The sequence below is a fragment of the Lissotriton vulgaris genome, chromosome 12 (assembly GCF_964263255.1).
Source record: "Lissotriton vulgaris chromosome 12, aLisVul1.2, whole genome shotgun sequence".
Taxonomy (NCBI): Eukaryota; Metazoa; Chordata; class Amphibia; order Caudata; family Salamandridae; genus Lissotriton; species Lissotriton vulgaris.
In genome coordinates this window covers 710,625,437-710,643,548 of record NC_141700.1, presented here as the reverse complement: position 1 = coordinate 710,643,548, position 18,112 = coordinate 710,625,437, and the positions used below count along the sequence as shown (strand labels likewise).

Sequence of the window (18,112 nt, the reverse complement as noted above, 5' to 3'; positions counted from 1 at the left end):
TCCGAAAAGTAAACAATCAGCCGAGTAATTCTATTCTCCCTTGTCCCTTCAGAATCACACAGAAAGAAATTATTCAAATACCGGAGCGACGATTTTCCCACGCCGGCAGACCCGTCCACAAGTAAGTTCACACCAGCCTCACGGGTTAGCGGACTCACACCAATCCCCATTTTTGTAAATTTCTTTCAGAGATGTAACAAGGTCAACAAAGAATACAATCTTCCCCGAACAACGGCACACTTGCCGCCGGACCACGTAGAACAAAGGTAATACTTATTCCCTTCCCCCGCACACCGTTTGAGGTGAGCAATTTTTGGCTCCCGCTACAACGGTGCACTGACCCAAATTTCACTCTGTTGCAGTTCATTCCCACGGCATAGACAACCCGATTAAGCAAGTGCATCCTTGGGCAGAAATTATACGAGGTATGCCGCATCTTGAGATGCTTACATTCCTATTAACATTTTTGGCTTGAGGACCCTGGTTTCTAAAACAATCCTTTTCCTTTTCATAAAGAGTTCTCATGGACCCGAATCACACCGCCCTGATGAGAATCCTGTAAACCATGTAACGGGATTCGAAACACATCGGCAACCCTTCATTTTAGACATTTAATGCCAATCTTACTGGTGCAGAAATGAGCATTTTCTCCTGAGTTGCATTGATTCATTCTATCTCAGGCCTTGGGGTTTGGATGTTGAAAAGTCTCCTATTCCCCAAGTGGTTTATTGAATATTGTGATTTTCTTATTGTTGATTATCAATTTGTGTATAATGCTCTTGATCAATTTGTCCATGTCACAATCACGTACACATTGTTGATGTAGATGTATTCACATGTTCACTGTTGTGTTTTTTCATTGTACATATTCACAATCTGTTTTTCAAACTGTATATGGCCATACATGAAGTTGAAGGCGATCTTTTGTTTGTGTGCGAAAAAAGAAAAAATATTTTGATAACTGAGCAAAAATCAAAAGACATAAATCATTGTCGGGGTAAACGAATAAAGTTGTGTTTATCCGTCAATCAGCATTCCGTGTTTCAATCAACATTCGAGGTTTAGGCAAAAATCCCTTAGTATATACAATATTGTGGCCCTGCCTACCCTCTTTCCCACTGGGCCCAACTACCCTTGTTTTTTGTATTTTTCATTGATGGCAGTACTGTGACCATCAACAGAGTCACACACCAGTTCTTTGCCACACTCATTTGGCCTCCCGATAAGCACAGGAGGTTCATGGGTGTATATATTCTTTTTGTCTCACAGTAGGGTTCTTGATATATTTACAGCAACACAGGGCCCCCACTGTGGGGTTCTCCTGACTTTCCTACATGCCTAACAAATCCTGGTTTGTTTACAGCAGAGTGAATTGTGTGACGCTTATCTTTCTTGCTCCCATTATTTAAGTTGGGACCCTGTCCCACTGCTAGGACCACAACTCTCATGAATCCTTGACATGCCTGGCCATTCATGACGAGGGCATGTCATCACATGCGTGTCATCACGGGCCCGTCACTGTACTCCACCTGGTGGATTTGTCCCAGACATATATTGTTGTCTGGTCCAACTCTCACCAGATGTCCCTGAGACCCAGCACTAACTACAGCAGGAAATCATGTTGCAAACTCTCACTCTCACTTTCTGGGCTATGGGATGATTCCCTCCAATGCATTTGTTTAGCATCATTATGTGGGCCATCTCCTCCGTGACACCCAGTAACTTTGGCATCGAGAGCCTTCTTGTTTTGGTTGTTATGTTAAGTATCACTGTGGGTTGTTGTCTTTAATTTAAGACCGATGGTCACTGACACCACAAACCTGCTGTTAGGGATGGGGACCCCATCAGCCGTATCTCAGGTTGACTTGATGTTTCCCCGTTCACAGGACCATGAGATACGAGGTATACCGGCCGCATTTACCCAGGCTACCCTTTGAATCACGATTCCCTGACGCCCATGATGGAGCATGGTTCTGGTTTCGTCTCATGCTGGTGTAGCCAGCACTGTTACTGATAACCCTGCCACCGGGTTTTGATTTTATATTTTTTTATGTTTGTGTAGCTGTGTACTCTCTGAGCATGGTCTACATGAACACAGGGTCGTCCCTGTATCTCATAGAGATAAACGTTGTACATGATACACTATATACATAGGATATAGCTCGAAATCAATATAGTCGCAACATATACTATCAGAGGAAACTGTACCTGAGGGTGTGAATGCAAACTCTCAAGGCTTTGTTTCTATTTCTGTTGCTAGGTTAGTTCCTTATTGTTCAATATGTATGCTTGAGTTTATTTTAGCTTGGAGGTAGAGATATAGCCAATGGCTTGAGAGTGGGTATTCTCATTTTACGTAAGATGACTCAAGTAGTGGACTCACTGTACATCACCTTGATCTGTCATACACACTAGATTACCACACTGATTGACAGTATGAGTTTATACCATGCACCATTGTCTAAATATAGGATGTCATTTGAGAGCTTTTTCTTTGTTCTTTCATTGTTATAATACTGTTTATTATTTTTTCATAGAGCCGAGGGACCCAGAATACACATGAGCCATCGCCGTCCTGGTCAGTTAAACATTGTTGTGGCTAGTACATCTCGATTTAATATCACCTTCTCTGAGCAGGGATATATTTGATTAAATCCACGAGTCCTCTTGTTTTAACCCTGTCCCAGAAGAACACTGAATAAAACTGATTTAGCCCCCTGGAGATAGTTTTATTCACAACTCTTCATTGCACTCTGCCCCTAACTAGCCCTCTAACATCGCTCATTTCTAAAGCACCTCAGCTCCTCCCTGTTGGGAAGCTGTAGCCCACATCATGGACTTTGCAGTCCAAGTGTGAGTAGGGAACCCAATGATAAACAATGTCACCCTAGGGTGACTAAAGGTTCTTGTTGTGATAGAAGTTCTCTTTTGACAGTTACATAACACACAAAACATATACACACACACACAAAGGACCATATAGGTGTGTGCCATGCGTTTTCTTTGTTCCATCTTTCGATCAAAAATACTTTTTGTGAGTTCTAGGACAGACAGGGAGTAGTACGCATTTGGTTAGGCCTCTTCCGCTAGATCCTTTGTGTGAATGTGGCAAAATAGATCCAGACTTCATTGCATAAAAGTTGGGACTGTTTTTCACCTTTAAATGCAGATAAAGAGATAGCAATGGGATTTCTGTAATGTATTCTCCATTTAATTCAGAATTCACATCATTTTATCAGTTGTGTTAAAACAATTATCAGAATGGGACCTGCAATCTCTTAACGAGGGTTGTGCATTTCTTTACGGGTTCAATTGGTTCATGTCAGTGGCTGAAGCTTCCCCTTCAAATAATTTCTGCTATTCAGGTCAGGGCGGATGACAATGATGTAACACTTAGGAAGAAATATGCAAACCACAATACCCATTGAGGATGAGATGATGGTGAAGACCTCCACAGCAACCATGTACTTCCCTTTGGTGTTCTGATAGGATGGAAGGAACAGTGTCCAGACAGTTAAGAAGGTTACCATGCTGAACGTAATGAGCTGAGCCTCATTGAAGCTGTCAGGCAACTTTCTTGCTTTAAATGCAACCAAAAAACTGGTGAGTGCCAGAAGCGCCATGTACCCCAGGACACACCAGAAGGCTGTGGAAGAACCTTCGTTACATTCAATCACGACTTTCCCAGTCTGGGACTTCATATTCTGTTCAGAATAAGGACGGAACAAGCACAACCAGACTGTGCAAATCAGAGACTGAATAAGTGTGCAAACAAATACTATCATGGATGGTATCTTTGTTCCAAGTCCACTTCTCAATGGCGTGTTTGGGTGAGTGGCTTGGAATGCCATCAGTACCAGAACAGTTTTGGCCAGTAAGCATGAAATGCACAAGACAAAGAGGATGCTGAATGTGACCTGGCGAAGCATACAGGTAATGTCAGTAGGACGTCCTAGGAAGAGCAATGTGCTTAGAAGGCAGAGTGACAAACTAACTAGAAGAAGGTAGCTCAGGCCCCGATTGTTTGCCTTGACTATTGGGGTTTCACGGTGCTTGAAAAAGATGGCAAAGATTGCGATGGGAATCATGGTACTGGCTGTGGCCACAGCAAGCAAGATGAAACCCAGGGGCTCTTGGACAGAGAGAAACTCCACATATTTCAGGACACATCTATCCCGTTTTTCGCTGGACCACTGATCATCTGGGCACTTCAAGCAGTCAGGTGAATCTAGAACAAGAGACAGATATCCATGAGACAGGACCAGACACACAATCATGATTTATTTGTTTGAGGTTGGAGTGGAAATATTCTACAGTCATTTTTCAGTCATTTTACTGTTAAATTTCTGTCAGCATCTGTTTTTTATGATCTGAGTGAGGTGGCATGGAAAATGGTAAACATATTTTACATAAATGGCATTTGTGTGCAGCAGGCTTCCACAACAAGTATCTTCTGAGCTTCTGGTAGCTTTTCAGATACCCCTAAGTAGCTTCTGTGTGTAGTTCAGCCCCCTAAAGTAGAAACATTGGAGTTTTGGAGTTAAAACAGCTGACATGCAGCTCCTGTGTGGAAAAGCAATCAGTTTGGAATTTGGAAGAGAGAGCAGGTTTCCCTGCTCTAGCTTCCAAAATCCAAAGCAAGTTTTCTATGTGCTCTTCCCCTGTCATAGCAAACAGCAGTGTGCCGTTGGTGGGCACTCCCGGACACTGCAGGAGCCGGCTCTGGAGGGTGGCTGTCCCCAGGGCCATCACAGACTCCTGGAGGGGGGCCACTCGCCCCCCTCCCAACATGAGTTAAACCCCGGGGTGGTGGTGGTCTCTGGGTGCCGCAGGGGCCCCAGCGGGCACCCGTTATTATTTTTTAAGAAATTCCCCCGCGGCCTAGCCCACCTGCGTTTCATTGTTTTTAAACAATTTCAGCGGAATTCACGACCCCAACGCGTATTGCACGAGAATTTTAAAAAAAATAATGCTTTTTTGGGCCTGTGGGTCCTTCTGGAATCCCTGTGCAGGCCTAGGGGGTACCCTGCCCCCTTCTCTTGTTTTATATCTTTGTTTCTCTGTTTTCTGGTGACTCACTTCTACAGAGTCACAAAATGGCTGCCAAAACTTCCTGGTTTGGAGTGTTGACAGCCAATTAGAATGAAGCTTGTGGTCGTGGCAGCCAATTAGAATGAAGCTCATCGTCGGGAAGGGTCGCAACTCCACTGCTGCCCTAGATATCGAAACTTTTATTTTTTGAATTTCTCAGCCACTACTGAACAGATTTACACCATTTAAAAAGAGGTTGCTTTCTGTTCAGCAGTTTCAAATGTAGCCTTGGCCAAAGTTTCCTATGGGAAATAGATTTTTTGACATTTATGTTTTGAATTTCTCAAAAACTACTGAACGGATTTACACCATTTAAAAAAAAGGTTTCTTTCTGAACCAAGCTCTACCTTTTTGCCAAATTTGGGGTAATTCCATTCAGCAGTTCGGGATGTAGCCCGTCTCAAAATTTCAAAATTAACATGGAGAAAACACGTTTTGGGACCCCCCTTTTTTCTCAGCCCCCGCTTGATGAATCACCCCCAATCTTTAAGGGTAGGAGCTGACCTGGATAGACTTTTTTGGGGGGAGAGTTTCGCGAAGATTCGTCAAACGACGCCAAAGTTATTAGCAAATCAAAACAAAATTCCTATGGAAACTAGGTTCTAACTATAACTAAATATATATTCCCTGAAAAAACACAGGTTTCAGAGACGTTATAGTTAGTAATTAGCATTTAAAAAACCTTAGAAATTCACTGAAAAAAACACAAGTTTCAGGAACGTTATAGTTACGCTGATTTTTTACTCGTACAAAACCAGAGAAACTCAGCCATTATAAACTTGTGCCCCCGCAATGCCCTGCTGATGACGTAACATATTACATCACTCATGGTCAGTGACATCACTCATGACATCACTGATGACATCTCAAATGACACCACTGATGGAATCACTGATGACATCATCCTGTGAGTGTGAGTGTTTCTAAAAAATGTAAGATTGTTATATATATACGCCAAGGTGTATTTGAAGAATGAGTGTGTGTATGAGTATCTGTATGGATGATTTAGTGGGTGCGTGAGTGACTGTATAAGTGAGTGGTTAAACGTGTCTTAGTGAATGAATGGGTTAATGACTAATCTGTGTGAATGTCTGTATCAGTCTGTCAGTTGGCGTGTAAGTGGCTGTATAGGTTGGTGAGTAGCTACATGAGTGTCTATATGGGTTAATGATTGGTTGTCTGAGTACCTGTATTGGTGCCTGAGTGTCTGTACGGGTGGGTGCGGGGTGTGACTTCCTGCATGGTTATTTGAGTTGGTGAATCAATGGGTGTATGGGTTCATGAGTGCATGTATGAGGAGCTGTATGGGTGCGTGAGTGCACATATGGCTGTTTTTGTGAGTGAATGGATATCTCTGTGGTATATGAGCCATCTTTTATAAAAGGGACAAACATTGGGGTACCATTGTTGCAATTTTAAAATAAAATTCAGCTCCCCTGTTCTTCTGGCACATATGTTATTAATCGCCTCCCACCCAACAAGACTCACCACCACACGCCTGCCAAGGAGGACCATTCTTAAAGTAGACAGTAAGCAGAAGGGAGTGCCAGCCAGCTAAACATTAAATACAGCAATAATGAAAGAACAAGACAAAATAAATAGAAGGGTGGAGCTCATTCTACATGTAGGGAATGTTTGCTTCAGGTGAATTAATTTTTTTGTGTACAGATGAGCTAAACTCCCAAGACTAGCAAAGCAGAAGATACAGTTAAAAAAAATCCCCATTTTAGGAGACCCAGCTGTTCTCGTTAGTCTTAAAATGCACAAAGCACATGCTAGGACAGCAGACAATCCCTAGAAACGCAAGAGAAATCAAGTCTAGAGGTAGAGGTGAAACAATTCTGAGTGCAAGATCTGGCACAGCCCAAACCATGCTCCCAGCAGGCTCAGAGGGGAGCCTCCCACCAGAGCAGGGCCTTCATCATGGCCCTCTTCAGCTAATCGTAGGATCCAAGCAGAAGGAACAAGGGCATAAATCCCTTGTAGAAGGTCAAAGTCCTGCCCTTTCTTACCTCGGTGAGCGTGCAGTTTAAGGTACTGCCATACTGGCCCGGGGCAGAGTTTGTGTATCTAGTCTTCACTAAATCCACTGGGGAGGCAATCACAGTTGTGCAGAATCCAGCACCAAAGGCAGAGGTGAAGTGACAGGAAGAGTATCTGTCATAAGGTTGGACTTCAGCAGCACGTCTTTTATTGGATCGTAGGTGACAAATTCAGTGCAGTTCACAATGGCATTGCGAGTGATGTTGGGAGTAGCACCTTGCCAGAGGCCCTTCATGCCTTCCTCCCATGCGATGGTTTTATAGGCATCCATGGTCCCCTTGTATCTCCAGCTGGCACTGGCGACGTTCGCCTGGGCCTGAAACCTCACCTTCACCATGTCTGTTGGTTGGGCGATAGCCACGGCCAGTGCTCGTTAATGCATCTGGCAAGGAGCCTGCTGCCAATGCCAACATGTTCAGATCATTTGGTGTAGAACTTCTTGACGGAGTCATACAGCCCAATCTGGACTGAGCCGAAGCTCGTATGGCACTGCAGCCCAGCAACTCGGCCGTTGTAGAGACTATTGGGACCCTCTGTCTTCACCATGGTGCTGATGGTCCCAAACACGCCCCTGAGTAGCTGGGCAGAGACTTGCTCTCACCTTGTATCTGGAGTCGGACTTTGGAAGTGCCCAGTGGGAAAGTGAACAGGTCAGCGATGCAGGCAGTGGTCCTAGCCCCAACAAACTTCACAGCCGCAGTGGGAGTCACATCTGTAGGCTTAAATCCAACCATGTTGATGGACGAGAGGTGATTAGGTTAAAACTTGGAAAAATAAGTTGATGGGAAGGAACCTCAATGGATACAATGTAGTGATAAGACAAGGCAGATGAACTCTAGCCCCAAGTCTTACTCAAGTGTTTCAGGACAAGGTGGTGCAGGATCAGGATTCCCTAAATGGGTCCTGCACGTCAAACTTTCTTTCCCGGTAGCCCTGATATTCCATAGGTAAATGTTCAGAAAACAAAGTGCAAATGATCATACTACTTATCCTGGTTACAATAAATTAAAAGAGGGGTTGAGAGAAAGTGGGACGGAGCCAGGGAAGACTGGTGATTGAAAGCAGCAAGATTGGAAAGTGCTGTGTCTGGGTGAGTGGTATATGTGTGAGTAACTACATATGTGAAAGGCAGTATATGTAAGTGTTGGAGTATATAAGTGACTATATGTGAGTGTGAGGATTGTGAGAGTGACTGTATGGATGAGTATGTGCTTGTGTCAGTGATTGTGTAAGAGAGTAAGTATTTGTTAGTATCGGTATGAATAAGTGAGGTGGTGTTTGTATAACTATATAGGTGAGTAAATGGCAATGTGATTGTTTCTTTGTGTGACTGACTAGGTGTGTGAGTAACTCTATGGGTGAGTGGCAGTATGTGAGTGTCTGTATGTGTATATGATTGCATATATCAGAGGCTGTATAGATGAGTGATTGTGTTAATTGAGGGACTGTTTTTGTGAGTGATTGGATGTGTGTATACCTATGAATCAGTGAATGGGCATGTACTAACTGGTATTGGTATATATATATATATGGTTTCAAAAATGGTAGTCTGTATTTTAGAGTGGGTGTATCAAAGGTTATATTATAGTTATATTATGGTGTGAAGAGGTGCATCAGATATTACGTGGATGATGTCATCAGTGATGTCATTAGTGATATAATTTGAGATGTCATCAGTGATGTCATCAGTGATGTCACTGACCATGCCATGAGTAATGTAATATGTGCATTGCGGGGGTGTGAGTTATTATAATGGCCCTGAAACCTGTGTTTTTTCAGTGAATTTCTAAGGGTTTTTAAAGGCTAATTCCTAACTATAACATCCCTGAAACCTGTAGTTTTTTCATTGAATTTCTAAGGTTTCTTAAATTCTAAGTACTAACTATAATGGCCCAATTTCTCTGGTTTTGTACTAGTAAAATGTCAGCCTAACTATAACGTCCCTGAAACCCGTGATTTTTTCAGTGAATTTCTAAGGTTTCTTAAATTCTAATTACTAACTATATTGTCCCTGAAACCTGTGTGTTTTTCAGTTAATTTCTAAGGTTTTTTAAATGCTCATTTCTAACTATGCCTACATAAGTAGGACATGTGCAGAAAGAGGAAGAAAGGTGCAGAAAGAAGCAAGTAAAATGCAGAAAGAGGCAACAGAGGTCCAGAAAGAGGAAGAAAGGTGCAAATAGAAGCAAAAGACGTGCAGAAAGAAGCAACAGAGGTGAAGAAAGAGGTCTAAGTTGACTGTACCTTTCTACTGATTCATACAAAGTAGCCTGATCACTAATCCTTTTCCCAAGAGGTCTTAAACCTCATTTTTCTCTTGAAGGTTCAATTTTCATCGATTGCTCAAAATGTTAGGCCTACCAAATATAAAACAGCAATCCTAAACATATCATGTTCTAAGTCTCACCAAGTTTGTGAAAGTATGCAAGCGAGTGTCTGTGCTTTTACCTAGTGACATATTACATAAAAATAAACATACAAATACTTCAATACCTGTGTTTCAAAAAACATACTGTGTAGATTTGTGTACAAAAGGTGTATTCATTTCTTTCTGCTCATAATACAGGTCACATGGGTATTCAAGAGTATATTTGATGGGCTCTATAACACCTATATGCCTAAGACATGTCTACTTGTGCAACCGAATGACAGAGCAGAACTGAAAAGATTTGAACGCATACGGTAGCTACCCATTTTTTAAGCTTCCATCCGCAGATGCATAACACTTATAAGAATATATGTACAAGTAGACATGTACCTCAGTCACGAAAACATACAGATCTTTAAACTTGATGCTTCGACTTCCCATTTGAGTACACAAAAAGAGGCAAGTCAAGTTCAGAGAGAAGTAAGAGAAGTGCAGAAAAAATAAGAGAGTTGGAGAAAGATTAACAAATGTATTAAAAGAGGCAAGAGAAGTACAGAAAGAGGCAGGAGAAGTGTAGAAAGAGGCAATAGAGGAGCAGAAAGAGGCAAGAAAGGTGCAGAATCAGGGAAGAGAGGTGTAGAAAAAGAGGCAAGAGGAGTATAGAAGAAAGCACAAGGGTTGCAGTAAGAAGCAAGAGAAGTGCAGAAAGAAACAAGAGAGGCACATAAAAAGCAAGAAAACTGCAGAAAGAGGCAAGTGAGGTGCAAAAAGAGGCAAGAGAGTGAAGAAATAGGCAAGAGACATGCAGAAAGAGGCAAGATAGTTACAAAAACAGACATAAGAGGTACAGAAAAATGGAACACGGGTGCAGGCAGGTGCAAGAGAAGTGCAGAAAGAGGGAAGGGATGCAGAAAGAGTCAAGTTGGGTACAGAAATTTGCAAGAAATGTGCAGAAAGAAACAAGAGCAGCGCAGAAAGAACCAATAGAGGTACAGAAAGAGGCAAGAGGGATGCAGAAAGAGTCTAGAGAAGTGCAGAATGAAACAAAAGAGGTTCAGAAAGAGGCAAGGGAATTGCAGAAAGAGGCAAGAGAGGTGCAGGAAGAGGCAAGAGGGGTGCAGAAAGGGGCAAGAGAGGTGCAGAACGAGGCAAGAGGGGTACAGAACCAGGCAAGAAAGGTACACAACGAGGCAAGAGAGGTACACAAAGAGGGGGAAAGGATGCAAAAAGAAGCAAGAGTAGTGGAGAATTAAGCAACAGGGGTGCAGAAAGAAGCAAGAGAGGTGCAAAAAGAAGCAAGAGGGTACAGAAAGAGACAAGAGAACTGTAGAAGGAGACGAGAGAGGAGCATATAAAGGGAAGAAGGGTACAGAAAGAGGCAAGAGGGGTAAAGAATGAAGCAACAGGGGTGCAGACGGAGGCAAAATGGTTGTAGAAATTTGCAAGAGATGTACAGAAAGAAGCAAGAGCAGTGCCGAAAGAACGAACAGAGGAGCAGAAAAAGGCAAGAGGGATGCAGAAAGAAGCAAGATAAGTACAGAAAGAAGCAAAAGAGGTGCAGAAAGAGGCAAGAGAACTGCAGAAAGAGGCAAGAGAGGAGCAGAAAATGGAAGAAGGGTGCAGAAAGAAGCAAGAGAAGTGTAAAAGCATGCAAGTGGGTACAGAAAGAGGCAAAAGGTGTGCAGAAAGAAACAAGAGAAGTACAGAAAGAGGCAAGAGTGGTATACAAAAAGAGAAGAAAGACAGAGAAAGAAACGAGAGGTACAGAAAGAAGCAAGAGAAATGCAGCATGAATTAACAGCGGTGCAGAAAGAGGCAAGAGGGGTGCAGAAAGAGGCAAGAGGGGTACAGAAGGAGGCGAGAGGGGTACAGAAAGAGGTAACAAAGGTGCAGCAGGAGGCAAGAGAACTGCAGAAAAAGGCAAGAGAGTTGCAGAAAAAGGCAAAAGAGGTGCAGAAATATGGAACGGGGAGTAGACCGATGCAAGAGAAGTACAGAAAGAGGGAAGAGGGGTGCAGACATTTGCGAGAGAGGTGCATAAAAAAGTGAGAGCAGTGCAGAAAGACCCAAATGAAGTGTAGAAATAGTGAAAAGGGGTGCAGAAAGGGGCACAAAAATTACTGGAGGAAGCAAAAGAGGTACAGAAAGAGGCAAGAGGAATGCAGCAAGAGGCAAGATAGGTGCAGGAAAAGGGAAGAAGGATACAGAAAGAGGAAAGAGGCAACATCAGTGCAGAATGAACCAAGATATGTGCAGGAAAAGGGAAGAAAGGTGTAGAACGAGGCAAGAGGGGTACAGAAAGAACCAATAGAGGTGCATAAAGAGGCAAGAGGAATACAGCAAGAGGCAAGATATGTGCAGGAAAAGGGAAGAAGGGTACAGAAAGAGGTAAAGAGGGGTGCAGAAAGAAGCAAGAGAGGTGCGGTAGAAGAAAGAAGCACGAGGGGTGCAAAAAGAGAAAAGAGGGTACAGAAAGAGGCAAGAAAGATGCAGAAAGAGGCAAGAGGGTTACATGAGGAGGAAAGAGGTACAGAAAGAGGCAAGAGAGGAACACAAAGAGGGGAAAAGGTGCAAAAAGAGGTAAGAGAGGTGCAAAAAGAAATAAGAGAAGTGGAGAATAAAGCAAAAGGGGTGCAGAAATAAGCAAGGGACGTGCAAAAAGAAGCAAGAGAAGTGCAGAATGAAGCAATAGGGATACAGAAAGAGGTAAGAGTGGTGCAGAAAGAGTCAAGAGGGTACAGAAAGAGGCAACATAGGTGCAGAAGGAGGCAATAGAACTGCAGAATGAGGCGGGAGAGGTGCAGGAAAAGGGAAGAAGGGTATAGAAAGAGCCAAGAGGGTTTCAGAAATTTGCAAGAGATGTATAGAAAAAAGCAGGAGCAGTGCAGAAAGAACCAACAGATGTGAAGAAAGAGGCAAGAGGGATGCAGAAAGAGGCAAGAAAAGTACATAAAGAAGCAAAATAGGTGCAGAAAGAGGCAAGAGAACTGCAGAAATAGGCAAGAGAGGAACAGAATGAGGCAAAAGTGGTGTACAAATAGGCAAGAGGGTACAGAAAGAAGCAATAGAGAAAAGCAAGAGAAGTACAGAATTAAGTTACAGGGGTGCAGAAAGAGGCAAGAGGGGTAAAGACAGAGGCAAGAGGGTGCAGAAAGAGTCAACAAAGGTGCATCAGGAGGCAGGAGAACTGCAGAAAAAGGCAAGAGGGTTACAGAAACAGGCAAAAGAGGTGCAGAAAGAGGGGACAGGGGAACAGACAGACACAAGAGAAGTGCAGAAAGAGGGAAGAGGGGTGCAGACATTTGCAAGACAGATGCACAAAGAAGCAAGAGCAGTGCAGAAAGAACCAACAGAGGTATGGAAATAGGCAAGAGGTGTGCAGAAAGAGGCAAGAGAAGTGCAGAAAGAAGCAAACGTGGTACAGAAAGAGGCAGGAGGGATGCAGAAAGAGCCAAGAGAAGTACAGAATGAAACAAGAGAAATACAGAAAGAGGCAAGAGAACTGCAGAAAGAGGCAAGAGAGGTGCAGGAAAAATGAAGAAGGGTGCAGAAAGAGGTAAGAGGGGTGCAGAAAAAATCAAGAGAGGTGCAAAAAGAGGCAACATAGGTCCAGAAGGAGTCAAGAGAACTGAAGAATGAGGTGAGAGAGGTGCAGGAAAATGGAAGAAGGGTGCAGAAAGAAGCAAGAGCAGTGCAGAAAGAACCAACAGAGGAGCAGAAAGAGGCAAGAGAGGTGCAGGAAAATGGAAGAAGGGTGCAGAATGAAGCAAGAGAAAGGTAGAAAGAGGCAAGGGGTACAGAAAGAGACAAGAGTGGTGTACAAAGAGGGAAGAAGGGTGGAGAAAGAGGCGAGAGGGGTGCAGAAAGAAGCAAAAGAGGTACAGAAAGAAGCCAGAGAAGTTCAGAAAGAGGCAAGACGGGTACAGAAACAGGCAACAATGGTGAAAGAGGGAGCAGGGGAGCAGAGAAAAGCAAAACAAGTACAGAAACAAGGAAGAGGGGTGCAGCCATTTGCAAGAGAGGCACACAAAGAAGCGAGAGCAGTACAGAGAGAAGCAACAGGGTATAGAAAGAAGCAAGAGGGGTGCAGGAAGAGGCAAGAAAAGTGCAGAAAAAAGCAAAAGAGGTGAAGAAAGAGGCAAGAGGGGTCCAGAAAGAGGCAACAGCAGTACAGAATGAACCAACAGAGGTGTAGAAAGAGGCAAGAGGGGTGCAGAAAGAGGCAAGAGAAATGCAGAAAAAAGCAAAAGCGGTGCAGAACGAGGCAAGAGGAGTACCCAAAGAAGCAAGAGAGGTGCAGAAAGAGGTAAGAGGGATGCAAAAAGAGGCAAGAGTGATGCAGTATGAGACATGAGAGGTGCAGAAAGAGGCCACAGGGGTGCAGAAAGAAGCAAGAGAAGTGCAGAAAGAAGCAAAAGAAGTGCAGGAAGAAACAACAGAGGTGCAGAAAGAATCAATATGGAAGCAGAAAGAAGCTGGAGGGGTGCAGAAAGAGGCAAGAGAAGTGCAAAAAGAAGAAACTTACATACAGACAGAGGCAAGAGAACTGCAAAAAGAGTCAACAGAGTTGTAGAGATAGGCAAAAGAGGTGTAGAAAGAGGTAACAGGGGTACAGACAGAGGCAAGACAGCTGCAGAAGGAGGGAAGAAGGGTGCAGAAAGAGGCAATAGGGGTGCAGAAATGTATCATGAGAGGTACAGAAAGAAGCAAGAGCAGTGCAAAAGAACCAAACAAAGGTGTTGAAAGAGGCAAGAGGGATACAGAACGAGGCAAGAGAGGTACGGAGAAAAGAAGGAAGAAGGCTACAGAAAGAGGCAAGATGGGTGCAGAAAGAAGCAAGAGAGGTACAGAAAGAAGCAAGAGAAGTGCAGAATGAAGAAACAAGGGTGCAGAAAGGGGCATGAGCTATGCAGAAAGAGGTAAGAGGGGTTCATAAAGAGGTAACAAAGGTGCTGAAGGATGCAAGAGAACTGCAGAAAGAGGCAAGAGATTTGCAGAAACAGGCAAATAAGGTACAGAAAGAGGGAATATGGGTGCTGACAGAGGTAAGAGAAGTATAGAAAGAGGGAATATGAGTGCAGAGAGAGGCAAGAGGGGTGCAGACATTTTCAAGAGAGGTGCAGAAAAAGCCAGAGCAGTGCAGAAAGAACAAATAGAGGTGCAGAAAGAGACAAGAGGGGTACATAAGGAGGCAAGGGGCGTGCAGAAAGTGGCAAGAGAATTGCAGAAAGAAGGAAGAGAGATGCAGAAACAGGCTAGAGAGGTGCAGAAAGAGGCACGTGAGGTGCAGAAACAGGCAAGCGGGCGCAGAAAGAAGCAAGAGAGGTGCAGACACAGGCAACAGGAGTGCAGAAAGGGAGAACGGGGGTGCAAAAAGAGGGAAGAGGGGTGCAGAAAGAGGCAAGAGGGGTGCAGAAAGAAGCAACAGACGTGCAGAAGGAGGCAAGTGACCTGCAAAATGAGGCAACAGAGTTGCAGAAACATGCAGAGAGGTGCAAACAGAGGGACCAGGGGTGCATACAGAGGTAAGAGAAGTGCAGAAAGGGGCAAGAGGCAAGAGGGGTGCAGCAAGAGGCAAGAGAAGTACAGAAGTACAGAAAGAGACAAGAGAGACACACATAGAGGGATGAATGGTAGAGAAAGAGGGAATAGGGGTACAGAAAGAAGCAAGAGAGGTGCAGAAAGAAGCAAGAGGGTTGCAGAATGAAGCAACAGGGGTGCCGAAAGAGGCAAGAGAGATGCATATAGAGGCACCAGTGGTGCAGAAAGAGGCATTAAAGGCAAGAGAGCTGCAAAAGAGGTACAGAAAGAGGGAACAGGTGTGCAGACAGAGGCGGGAGAAGTGCATAAAGAAGGATGAGGAGTGCAGAAAGAGGCAAAAGTGGTGCAGAAATTTGCAACAGAGGTGCAGAAAGAAGCAAGAGCAGTGCAGAAAGAATCCAAAAGAGGAGCAGAAAGAGGCAAGAGGGGTAGAGAAAGAGGCAAGATAAGTGCAGAAAGAGTGAAGAAAGGTGCAGCAACACGCAAGAGAGCTGCAGAAAGAGGCAAGTGAGGTACAGAAACAGGCAAGAGGGGCACAGAATAAAGCAACCGAAATGCAGAAAAGGCAAGAGAGGTGCAGAAACAGGCAACTGGGGTACAGAAAGAGAGAAAGGGCTGTCAGAAAGAGGGATGAAGGGTACAGAAAGAGGCAAGAGGGGTACAAAGAGAAGCAACAGTTGTACAGAAGGATGCAAGATAACTGGAAAAAGTGGCAACAGATTTGCAGAAACAGGCAAAATAGATGCAGAAAGAGGGACCAGGGGTGCAGAAAGAAGCAAGAGAAGTGCAGAAAGAAACAAAAACGGTACAGAAGGAGGTCCAGGGTACAGAAAGAGGCAAGAGTGGTATAGAAAGAGACAAGAGAGGTGCACAAATAGGGAAGACGGATGCAGAAACAGGCAGTAGGGGTACAGAAAGAACCAAGAGAGGTGCAGAAAGAGGCAACAGAGATGCCGAAGGAGGCAAGAGAACTGCAGAAAGAGGCAAGAGAGTTGCAGAAACAGGCACACAAGGTACATAAAGTGGGAACAGGGGTGCTGACAGAGGCAAGACAAGTGTAGAAAGAGGGAATATAAGTGCAGAGATAGGCAAGAGGGGTGGCGAAATTTGCAAGAGAGGTACAGAAAGAAGCAAGAGCAGTGCAGAAAGAACCAATAGAGGTGCAGAAAGAGGCAAGAGGGGTGCAGAAAGAGGCAATCGAATTGCATAAAGAGGGAAGAGAGGAGCAGAAACTTGCTAGAGAGCTGCAGAAAGAGGCAAGCGAGATGCAGAAAGAGAGAACAGAGGTGCAAAAAGAGGGAAGAGGGGTACAGAAAGAGGCAGGAGGGGTGCAGAACGAAGCAACAGATGTGCAGAAGGAGGCAAGCGAACTGCAAAAAGAGGCAACAGAGTTGCAGAAACAGGAAAAAGAGGTGCAGAAAGAGGGAACAGGGGTGCATACAGAGGCAAGAGAGCTGCAGAAAGAGGGAAGAAGGGTGCAGAAAGAGGCAAGTGAAGTTCAGAAATTTGAAAGAGCGGTACAGAAAGAGCTGTGAAAAAGAACCAACAGAGGTGCATACTGAGGCAGGAGGGGTGCTGAAATTTGCAAGAGAGGTGCAGAAAGAAGCAAGAACAGTGCAGAAACAACCTATATAGGTGCAGAAAGAGTCAAGAGGGGTGCAGAAAGAGGCAAGAGAATTGCAGAATGAGGGAAGACAGGTGCATAAACAGGCAAGAGATGTGCTGAAAGAGGCAAGTGAGGTGCAGAAACAGGCAAGAGGAGTGCAAAAAGAAGCAAAAGAAATGCAGAAAGAGGCAAGAGAAGTGCAGAAAGGGGCAGGAGGGGTACAGAAAGAGGCAAGAGAGGTACACAAAGATATAAGAGAGGTGTGCAAAGAGGGTTAAAGGGTGCAGAAAGAAGTAATAGGGGTGCCGAAAGAAGCAAGAGTGTTGCAGAAAGATGCATGAGGATTGCAGAAGGAAGCAACAGGTGTGCAGAAAGAGACAATAGGGGTGTATATAGAGGCAATGGATGTGCAGAAGGAGGCAAGAGAACTGCAGAAAGAGGCAAGAGAGTTGCAGTAAAAGGCAAACGAGAAACAGAAAGAGAGAACAGGGTTGCAGACAGAGGCAAGAGAAGTGCATATAGAGGGAAGCGGAGTGCAGAAAGAGGCAAGAGGGGTACATCAATTTGCAACAGAGGACAGAAAGAAGCAAAAGCAGTGCAGAAAGAAGCTATAGAGTTGAAGAAAGAGGCAAGAGGGGTGCAGAAAGGGGCAACAGAAGTGCAGAAAGAGGGAAGAGAGGTGTAAAAACAGGCAAGAGAAGTGCAGAAATAGGCAAGTGAGGTGCAGAAACAGGCAAGAGGCATGCAGAAAGAAGCAACAGAAATGCAGATAAAGCAAGAGAGGTGCAGAAGGAGGCAAGAAAAGTGCAGAAAGAGGCAAGAAAGGTACAGAAATAGGCAACAGATGTGTAAAAAGAGAGAACAGGGTGCAGAAAGAGGGAAGAGGAGTGCCAAAAGAAGCAAGAGAAGTGCAGAAAGATGGAAGAGAGTGCAGAAAGAGGTAAGAGAAGCACATAAACAAGCAACAGAGGTACAGAAAGAAGCAAGAGAGGTGCAGAAGAAAAAAGCAAGGGAGGTCCAGAAAAAGCCAGAGAAGTGCAGAAAGAAGGGAGGTGTAGAAAAGGCAGAAGAGATGTGCCGAAAGAGTCAAGAGAAGAGCAGAAAAAGGAAAAAAGGTGCAGAACGACTCATGAGTAGTTTGCACCCCATTAGTACCAATTTAACACCCTCATTTACCAATAAGTAACATGAGACCATTTTATGTTTGCAAAGTACCTACCACCACGCTGTAACACTTGTCACTGCATTTTTGGTAATGTTTGAGCTGTTTGAGCTAAAAACATATTTTTTGTTCAAATCTGTTGATTATGAAGCAGATGTTGGTTTATGTGGCAAATGCGGAAAATTTATAATTGTGCGAAAGTCAGTGCAGCCAAACAGTCGCATAGTTCCAGGGGCCCTGCTCATACCTCTGACTAGGTCCAGAAGTGCTCCTCAGTGGTTCCTTCTTTTTTTTGTCTCTT

General features: G+C 44.2%; 1 protein-coding gene and 1 pseudogene across 1 annotated transcript in view; both read right to left on the bottom strand.

Annotated features, from left to right (window-relative positions):
* Positions 1-3,317: 3,317 nt before the first annotated feature.
* LOC147678071 (extracellular calcium-sensing receptor-like) overlaps positions 3,318-18,112 on the bottom strand; it is an 86,439-nt gene continuing 71,644 nt past the window's right edge. The window contains exon 5 of the mRNA XM_086945618.1: positions 3,318-4,228. Within this exon, the coding sequence (XP_086801744.1) occupies positions 3,318-4,228 (911 nt within the window). The remainder of the gene's footprint in view (positions 4,229-18,112) is intronic.
* LOC147678072 (dicarboxylate carrier UCP2 pseudogene) lies at positions 6,978-7,868 on the bottom strand (annotated as a pseudogene).